The 9,250-nt window shown below is 36.1% G+C and overlaps 5 protein-coding genes across 6 annotated transcripts in view; 3 read left to right on the forward strand and 2 right to left on the reverse strand.

Moving 5' to 3' along the window:
* Nucleotides 1-1,529, reverse strand: part of LOC100631633 (spliceosome RNA helicase DDX39B-like) — a 4,864-nt gene extending 3,335 nt beyond the window's left edge. The window contains exons 1-4 of the mRNA XM_003390682.3: nt 1,418-1,529; nt 1,062-1,308; nt 177-333; nt 3-38 (exon numbers count right to left, since the gene is read on the reverse strand). Of these exons, the coding sequence (XP_003390730.1) occupies nt 3-38; nt 177-333; nt 1,062-1,272 (404 nt within the window). The 5' untranslated portion in view covers nt 1,273-1,308; nt 1,418-1,529. The remainder of the gene's footprint in view (nt 1-2; nt 39-176; nt 334-1,061; nt 1,309-1,417) is intronic.
* Nucleotides 1,530-1,627: 98 nt separating this feature from the next.
* On the reverse strand, nt 1,628-4,419 carry LOC105314982 (glomulin-like). 2 transcript variants are annotated; one of them, XM_011409452.2, is made up of 12 exons: nt 4,312-4,388; nt 4,156-4,263; nt 3,929-4,030; nt 3,777-3,876; nt 3,076-3,728; nt 2,893-3,027; nt 2,671-2,829; nt 2,509-2,606; nt 2,393-2,456; nt 2,224-2,341; nt 1,798-1,880; nt 1,628-1,737 (listed from the first exon to the last, which is right to left on the reverse strand). In XM_011409452.2, exons 1-12 carry the CDS (start codon nt 4,336-4,338, stop codon nt 1,660-1,662), a joined length of 1,725 nt encoding a protein of 574 aa, XP_011407754.1. In that variant the 5' UTR covers nt 4,339-4,388; the 3' UTR covers nt 1,628-1,659. The 2 variants fall into 2 exon arrangements, with proteins under 2 accessions (XP_011407754.1, XP_019860148.1); XM_020004589.1 differs by lacking the exon at nt 1,628-1,737 and having other exon boundaries at nt 1,802-2,168; nt 4,312-4,419.
* Nucleotides 4,417-5,946, forward strand: LOC100631506 (60S ribosomal protein L28-like). Its single transcript, XM_003390681.3, has 4 exons — nt 4,417-4,551; nt 4,601-4,660; nt 5,434-5,616; nt 5,801-5,946. Exons 1-4 carry the CDS (start codon nt 4,465-4,467, stop codon nt 5,894-5,896), a joined length of 426 nt encoding a protein of 141 aa, XP_003390729.1. The 5' UTR covers nt 4,417-4,464; the 3' UTR covers nt 5,897-5,946.
* Nucleotides 5,947-5,967: 21 nt separating this feature from the next.
* Nucleotides 5,968-7,046, forward strand: LOC105314981 (probable palmitoyltransferase ZDHHC24). The gene has a single exon (XM_011409451.2). The coding sequence runs from the start codon at nt 6,006-6,008 to the stop codon at nt 6,924-6,926; it is 921 nt and encodes a 306-aa protein (XP_011407753.1). The 5' UTR covers nt 5,968-6,005; the 3' UTR covers nt 6,927-7,046.
* A 76-nt stretch (nt 7,047-7,122) lies between these two features.
* On the forward strand, nt 7,123-8,457 carry LOC105314983 (major facilitator superfamily domain-containing protein 1-like). The gene has a single exon (XM_011409453.1). It carries the CDS (start codon nt 7,123-7,125, stop codon nt 8,455-8,457), a length of 1,335 nt encoding a protein of 444 aa, XP_011407755.1.
* Nucleotides 8,458-9,250: the final 793 nt, after the last annotated feature.

The following is a 9,250-nucleotide window of genomic DNA, read 5'->3' on the forward strand; positions in this document are numbered from 1 at the left end:
ACCGTTCATACTCCTTGTATATTTGATAGGCCAATTCCCTATAGAAAAAAAGGACAATGCATTAAATATAAGAAATAAAATGTAAAAATAAAATATTCCTAACAGTCAAAAATGGCACTATGTTAAATAAAATATTCCTAACCACACACTTAAATAAAATTATGATCATTCATTACCTGGCATGGCACATAACAAGAACAGAGACTTGTCCCTCAACTATCTCCAGTTGCTGAAGCGTTGCTATGACAAAGACAGCAGTCTTGCCCATACCTGATTTTGCTTGACAGATGACGTCCATGCCTAAAATAGCCTGAGGAATACACTCGTGTTGCACTATAAAAAGAAGAAATGAAAAAGAAGATCAACATCACATCATACTACATCAATAAGATATTTAACTGTACATGAGAAAAATATAATTTAGTAGTGTCACTAGCATGGTTTCTCTCTCCAATTAATGCCCACTAGGAGCTATGGAAGGAACAGGAATATGCCATTGCCTGCTCAGCTTATCTTAGGTAAGACAGCGGCAGTAGTTTATATACAACGTTGTGGAGGGACTGCACCTCATAATGACAACCCTTTAATCTCAAGAGAGAGAAAGGATCATCAGTTGGCTCCAAACCACTTGGACAGAGCTCAATGGGTGTCAATCCATTGAGATTATCCACGTTGACAAAACACATGTACACGTACATAAAAAGTTTAAACAAAATGGTTTGTGTTAGGAACAAAAAGGTTTAGCTTTCACTTTTAAAAGCTTATCATTACAATATCTTAATACATGTAAATCTTTAAGGTAATAATTTATGTGGCTAACGTTACAAAATTTTAATGGCTAATGGCACAATAACACTTTCACTTTATCATGTTAGATGTGCCTATGATGCAATGTCAGTTTTAACTTGTCCATGACATTGTAATTCATAAGTCACAAATTGGGGAAAAAACTCTACATAAAGGCTATGCAAATCATTCCAATATAGACGTGAACACAAAAACTGTCATTACGTACAAAGAGAAAGCAAATCATGACAAGCGACAAACACTTAGTTACTCACCCTCTGATGGATGCTCAAATCCACAGTCCACAATAGCACGTAGCAGCTCTGGCTTCAAGAGGAAATCCCTAAAGCCGGAGCTGTGAATTGAAACATAGTTTCCTTTCACGTCTTTCTTGGCCTCTTGTGACGCCCCGTCACCGCCGTTCTGTTGCTCTGTCGTGTCTTGGTCTTCTTCTACAAAATCGAGGAGTTCTTCGTGGTCAGTCATTTTCAGGAAAGATTCTAAGAAGAATGAGGGTAAGAACTAGAAAAGAGAGAGAAGGGAGAGGTCTGTTAAGAGGTGTCATAACTTTGCGTCCCGACAAGAACAAGCAAATAACACAACACTACAAGTAACTATTGTTGTAACTCACCTGAGAGAGAAAGTGGGGAGAAGAAGGAGGAGGGGGAATAGGAGATGGAAGAAGATACTTACCAACAGCAACACAGAGAAAGGGAGAGAGCTAGAGTACACCGACGAGAAAGAAAGGGAAAAAGAAAGAGTAACGATTAGGATCTGCGCATGCGCAATGACGTCATCAAAATCTATTTATAGTATTGTGCTTTGGTACCCTATTTTTCTATTTTTAGTAATAAATTTAATAATAAAAGTTAATTATAGATTTGCTAGTTCTTCAACTCTAGCCATCACACTTAGAATCATGTCTAGTCTAAAAAGAGAGATTTGTAATGTCTAGAAAAGAGAAAGAAACAAATTATCCCAGGTGCATTAAAGCATGGAAATTAGATCTACCTTTGCTTCCTCTTCTGGAGTAAGTTCTGGTAACTCTTCACCTCCAATCAAATTAACCGAGAAATCCAATTGTCCACTGTCACCTGAAAATGCAATACAAACAACAAATTTCATTGCTACTAATTAATTAATCATTAAAAAAAAATTTACAACCAAGCCATTACTCAATTCAGTTTATTTTAATAAATTAATAAAGGTTTTGGGACTGTTATGTCCCTCCAAAAATTGTAATCTCAGAACATTTCTGCCTTGAATCCTTCAGTACTAGATTCAAGCATTAAATAGCCAATAAACCTCACAATAGCATTGTGGGTTGCAAGTACTTATTATTCATACTTCCTGTCTGGAAACTCTGGTTATATTACATTAAACTGTGAACAATAAGTCAAGGAATTCATTACGATTGAGCTAGATCATAAAACTAACTGTATTGTTCTGGTGATTGGAGTCTTGCTTTACAGTAAGTCTGTAAATGAGTCACAGATGATCTCAATGGGTTAAGATAGTCTTCCTTCAGCTGTTTAATGTGCCTCCAAACGTGAGTCTATAAAAGATCAGTGGTTTAACCATGCAATGTTAGATTATATATACTCACTATATCATTTGAAGGTGAATCTTTTAATAGTAAAAATCTTATAAAATTTAGGCCAGCCAATAGCCTAACAAAAACAATGCATTCTAGTATTATTGATTGCGCATATATGCATATACTTGTCAAACTCAGAGAGAACATCCATTTGAGGAGTTGCTTTCAGGAAATCTTGATAAAGCTCTTTTAATGAGTCACCAAGAAACACTCCATCGTTGCACTACAATAAAGTGTAGTTAGTACTTACAATCATTTTGTAATCATGCTACAGGAGAAAGTCTTACTTCAATGGCTGCATTAGCTTCTTCCTTTATCTGATGTACCAATAGTCCTTGAACTCCAGAGTGATCCAATTCTGTAAACAGCTTCTTGTACAGGCGATAGCGACCTTTTGATCCAAAACAAAGTATTAACTTAAACACCAGTCTTTGAGATAACTTCCTCTAAAATGAAAAAGGGAAATATTCAAAGCTATACCACTTTGCTTAATTAATACTGTAACTCACCACTTCTTTAAATGGGCATTTGTACATTAAGTGACAAAGTATAAGAATTAATTCAGATAAATGAACAACTTCATCAAGAAATGATGAAGGAATAGAGCATGCACTGATATCTCTCATTAGTCTCTCCAGCAATGTCTATAAAATATAAATAATGAGATTCATTCATAATAGTGGGTAACATACCAAACAAATCACTGTCATCCTATCGTGTGATACACTGAACTGTTTCAGAGTCTCATAAATGTGATGAGAACAAACTTGAAATAAATACAATGGATTGATAACTAGTGGAAGATAGCTAGCACAGGAACCTTTAACGAGAATCAAGTATGCAAAACCAGTCAAGCCAGTTTGGGATAGAGTTAAAGTTGATTCAAAGTCGATCTTTCTCTTGATTTTCCTCCATTCAAATAATGCAAGTGCCCCGTAATGGCAGTTAGCAATGTTCTCCATTACAATTCCTGCATCATTTTCATCACTTGTTAGTAATATTGTACCAAGGAGTTCCAGCAAGTGAGCAACACAGGCTCTCTGCAATGGTAAAATGTCTTTTGATACTCTACCACCAGCTTCATGATAAGTTTGGCTAATAGAAGCAACAAAAGATGATAAGAATGCTACTAATGATTTCGTGAAGTCCTGAATGCTAACATCATTGGTATCCAACTCCTCTTGTTCATCATCACTTTCTTCTTCATTGGTCAGTGATGGTTGGTCAAGTTTGTGAGTTGCAGCAATGACTGCTAGTGCTTTTCTTGTAAAGACTGCACAGAATCTCTCAACAAACTCTAAGAGATCCTTCAATGCTGTCGCATGGCTTGTCATTCGCTGTAACACTGAAAAAAATTTTTAATAATAATAAAGTGTGTAAACTTTTGATTTACCATCTTTCAGAAGAGGAAGGAGAATGATAAATTTCTTTATGTCGTAAAGAACCTCAATCTGCTCCATTAGTGCCAAACACATCTCCTTAGCAGACGAAACCTTATTAAAAATAAACTAGTGACAACAAAATAATTTCTGCAAAATACCATACAGTGATTATTGATTGAAGTAATGAATAAACAGGCGAATCAAATGAAGTGACATAACGAGTGAAAAGTGTTATCAAATCCCAACCATTCTCAGACAAAATAATCTATAAATAATTAACAAAATTCTAATAACTTTAATGCCATAATTATGACTTGCAATATATTACAATTAAACACTTACTTGAGGTGAATTTTCTACAAAATTAGTTACATTTTACAATTAATTTACTTGATAATTAGAATCTAATAAACAAGTGGCTACAACTGGTGGATCTTCAGTAGTTAATTCCTCACTAATAGCTGCTAGCAATATTCCAGAGTCCTGGTCATCCTCCAACTAATAAAACAGCAAACTAAACAAATGTATTCCTGCAAATGCACTTACATATTTTCTACAAGCCAAAGAAGTCATCTTGAATAATTTTGATAACTAGCCACGCCTTAAGAGGCAAGACAGCCACGCCTTTGTAATTTAGGCGGGGCTAGTTAGTACTGAGCATGCTCAGTAGGTCTCTTTCTCCACGTGTTTCATTTCAAGATGTCGAGCCAGCTCCAGTGGGAACTCATCAAGAAATCCTCTTCCTTCATTGTCAAGGATAAGAAAAACAAGGCTGCCTTTTCTCGGGTATTTTTGAAAGATTTTATAATTTTTTTTGAATTTTTTTTTATTCCAGGAACCTAATAATTTGAGGCATTGGCATTGTTACAAGTACAATGGACTTGTGAACAATCAGGTAACGTACCTTATAAATATATAAATGATATTGTGAAGTAATGTAATATTGTGATATTGGTTAGGCTATGTGTATAATGGGGTTTTGCAATTTGGGTATTTATCATGTTAAATTTGACGTGTTACATGTAGTAAAGAACCATAGATTAAAGTTTTGTGGATTGTTGCTGATTGCTAACCCACAAAATCGACCGACAAAAATAGTCCTTTCATAGAAAATTTGAGCCGATTCCAATTGAAATTGGATTATTTATAAATTTTAAAGGTTGCTTCAAAATCACACCTAAGTCCCTGTACTATAGTACAGGGACTTTGGCCAAATTTCACCAAAAATGAAAAGTTGAGAATTCTGGATTTTTATAATGTTTTCTGATGCATATACATGTACTTATGTTGCGTAGAAAGTTTGAGTTGATTCTGATCAAAATTGGATTTTTTATGAATTTTTAAAGTTACTCCAAAATTGGGCCTAAGTCCCTGTACTATAGTACAGGGTTTTTGGCCAAATTTTGCCAAAATTGACTAGGAGGGGATTCTTCATTTTTATAATTTTTTTCTGATGCATATACATGTTTTATGTAGTGTAGCAAGTTTGAGCTGATTCTGATCAAAATTAATTTTTTTACGAATTTTTAAAGTTGCTCCAAATTCAAAAGTCATGTTCAGCTTAATTGTCAACTCATAGCATGTGCTGTTTAGCTCACTTAGCATGCTTTGTAGGAGAAATGCCGCTATGTCCTTATTGTCCTATTAATATTTTATATTGTCCTTTAGGCTGTGGGTGTGTATCCAGGACAGGGTAACAAAGGAGTTGTCCTTGTCTACAAAAAGAAAAAGAATTATACCCCAGCCAAGTCATTAGCCCGCGTTAATCTTCCTAACAAAGATCCAAGGAAAGTATACAGGTCGATAAGGAAGACTCTTGGGAATATGAAGTATCGCCGTGACCTTATTGATGTAAGGAATTGTGATTAGTATTGTTTGTGATTTAATACCAAGTGAAAGGAAAATTGAGGGAGTGCTAAAAGAGCAATTTTTGTATGTATACTGTATTAGTGTGTTTGTGATTTGTACTTCTATAAGTTTTAGTTTTTTCTTGACACCACTATCTTGATAAAATGTGTCTCTCTTCTCTCACTAGCCTGCTGTCCGTAGAGCAAGTATCATTCTGAAGCGACAGCAGAAGCCAAAGACGAGGTTCCTTAAGATGATCAAAGAGAAAACTGAAAAGAAATAAAATGTTTTTATGAAGCAAATAATTTTGTCAACAGTTACATTATTGATAAAGAGATGTGTCGTAGGACGTAGGTGTGATCTATCTTTAAGTGGGCGGTGCTTATATCAAAATGGAGTTTTGGAGGGAATATCGTCCAAGGACTTCCACAGACTCCCTAGCGATGGGGATAACAATGACTGCCCTTCCTATTGGGTACTTACACGCAATACTATGGGTCACTCCGGCCCTGTATCCTTTGGATGAACGTTACAGCGAGGAAGACCTCATTAGCCATCAAAAATGGCGCATAGCTCACTGGCTGTCCATGACTTATCTATTCGTCTCAATAGTGGCTGATATATACCTTGTACTTACCACCGACTCGACCTGTAAGAGTCTCACGCTTCCAGATATACCACAGAGCGGATGGGCTCACTGTCCTTATTGCAATCACCCTGCTCCTCCACGAACCCATCACTGCAGGACTTGTAAGAAATGTGTCTTGCGTAGGGATCATCACTGCTTCTTTATAGGCCGCTGCATCGGTTACTTTAATCACAAATATTTCCTCTTACTTCTTTTGCATGCAATGACAGCTTCGTTCTATGGCATCGTGATGAGCTACAAGCTTCTGGTGTTCTTGAATGGAGGATTTTCGCTAGCTCTGCTAGGGACAGCAGTGTTTCCTATATTGCTTTGGATGTTACAGATTGTTCCCGTCCATCCCATCCTCCTCATAGCGACTGGTTGTGCGATGCTCTTCACTGTCATGTGTGGCGGCTTATTGGCCATGCATGGCTGGAATCTTTATAACGGTCAAACGTATTGGGAATCTCAGCAGAAGCTGCCTCAAACGAGAGGATTACTGCATAACATTGTGGATTTGATGGGTACTAGGTGGTGGCTCATAATTTTATGTCCATTGTTATCGTCACCTCAGCCCGGGGATGGAATGCATTATTCATCTTACAAGAGCAAAAAGCCTGTCTCTACCAGGAATCAAGACAGTGTAAATAATAAGACGGCAAGAAAAATGGCAAAGGAACTGTAGCTTGAACATTTTCCCAATTTATTTTATTTGATTGTCGCTTTATTATTAAGTAAATGTAGCGAATTCAAACCTTTTATGTAGTTCATTATTACTTTATTAATAAAAAATAGTTGATTACTACAAGATATGTTCATTATAAGAATAGGTGGAAGTCCAAAGTCTCATTTAGTAGCCTATACTAGTGAAAGGGTCAATAATGAGTGTCCTGGGTGAAGATGGCTCTGCTTCAGCTTGGTACAACTATTGGGTCTACAAATATCTCTTTTTGTTCTTTCTCTCCTCTGTACGTCTACTGTCAAATTATTGTCTTGAATTACCCAGTGGGATAGAAGACACCATTATTAAAGTGATGGGAGTCACTACTGCTGAATATGATCTACTCTTTTCTGTTTCTGCCTGGCCCAATATATTTCTATGTCTGGTTGGAGGAGTATTAGTAGACAAGTTATTAGGACGAAGACTAGGACTACTTCTGTTTGTCATTTGTCTTCTACTTGGTCAAATTGTATGGGGTGTTGGAGGACTTGTCGATAATTATATTATCATGCTAGTTGGACGTTTCTTTATTGGAGCTGGGAATGAGCTAATCATAGTCATTGACCACTCATTTAAAGCAACCTGGTTCAAAGAGGATCTGTCGCTTGCCATTTCAATTGATATTGGATTCAGTAGACTAGGAGGAACATTAGCTATACTTCTTCCTCAGTTAATATACGACAGTCTCTCAATGTTTCATACTCCTACTTCTAGATTAGGAGTCACGATACTTACTGCTGCTGGATTCATGATAATTGCAATGATTTTCTCTGTAATTGTTATCCAAGCAGACTACATGAGAGAGAAGTCGGCAAAGGAATTTAAAAGTGACGATGTAGCATTCACGGACAAATCAAAAGGCATAAAACAAGTATTCTCATTTATTTTTTTGCTATCCGTGTCGATTAATATGCTCTTCACTCCGGTGTTGTATTCCTTCGTTAGCATTGCTCAGAAATTTTTTGTGCAAAAATATGGTCTTTCTATCAAGATGGCTAACATTGCCAACGGGCTATTGTTTGGCAGTGCAATAGTACTCACACCAGTTGCTGGCATGATTATTTCTAAAGTTGGCTTTCATCTGTTCTGGGTACTATTGTGCAACTTGACAACAGCACTCCCAGCCTTATTGATGTTCATGTTCAGTAACACAGAAAGCTACATTCCATTCATAGCAGGAATATTCTATTCTCTTTCGTACACTCTTGGTGGACCGTCATTCACTGCCTTGCCAGCTCTTGTAGTAGATAAAGAGTATATTACAACAGGATATGGGATTTTGAGAGGAGCTTATAATGCTTCGTTATCAGCAATAGTTTACATCACTGGTTTTATTATTGATACTAAAGGGTACTTCATGCTACAAGCTTTTTTTGTCTATTTGACTATTTTGTGCATTCACATAGTATTATTGCTAATTGTACTTGACTTTATTTCACAAAAGCCAAGACTTAATGTTCCTGGTTTGTGGATTAAATATATTATAAATAAATAGAATTACTCTTTCATATCAATGTCAATATCAAATATCAATTTGCGAAGAGCCTGATTTGCAATTTTTTGCACATAGACATCACATTTAGTGCGGCTTGACCATAGATACTGTATTTGGCTTGACAATGAAAGAATGCTAATTCTCTTCAAACCATTACCAAGAGTAGATGATGTTGCCATTACTAATATTCATGTTTAGCAATGGTGACTGTTGCCTTAAATTTATAGTAACACTATTGTATTCCCTTTATATAAACTTGGCTCATGGACCATCAAAATACATGGACATAGCAAATGACATTGAGATGAGCTTTTATAATGCATTTTTTTCTAATGACATATGTTTCGGGTTTGCATGATTGTTGCCAAGTTTCATGAAGTTTAGTTACTTTGTCTTACAGGCATTTTTATTATTATCTATCTTCTGTATGCTTTGATTTTACACTGATCATGTGGCAATGATACAAAATCTATTCTTGATGATTTTCAGTCAGTAGTAGGTATAAAATTGGTACTATTGCTTTATGTGAAATCACAGTCATATTCTTTGTGGTTTAGTGATGTCATTATGATTACATAATTATTGATCCAGCATAGCAACTTGAGATATTTGCTTCTGCATGTCATAATGAGAGAAAATCAGTGCAGCAACTGGAGGTACAGGTATCTCTTTCTTTTCTTTCTCTCCTCTGTACGCCTTTTGGCAAATTATTGTCTTGAATTACCCAGTGGGATAGAAGACACCATTATTAAAGTGATGGGCGTCACAACTGCTGAATATGATCTACTCTTTT

This window comes from Amphimedon queenslandica, unplaced genomic scaffold (genome assembly GCF_000090795.2).
Source record: "Amphimedon queenslandica unplaced genomic scaffold, v1.1 AMPQUscaffold_12108, whole genome shotgun sequence".
Classification (NCBI taxonomy): Eukaryota; Metazoa; Porifera; class Demospongiae; order Haplosclerida; family Niphatidae; genus Amphimedon; species Amphimedon queenslandica.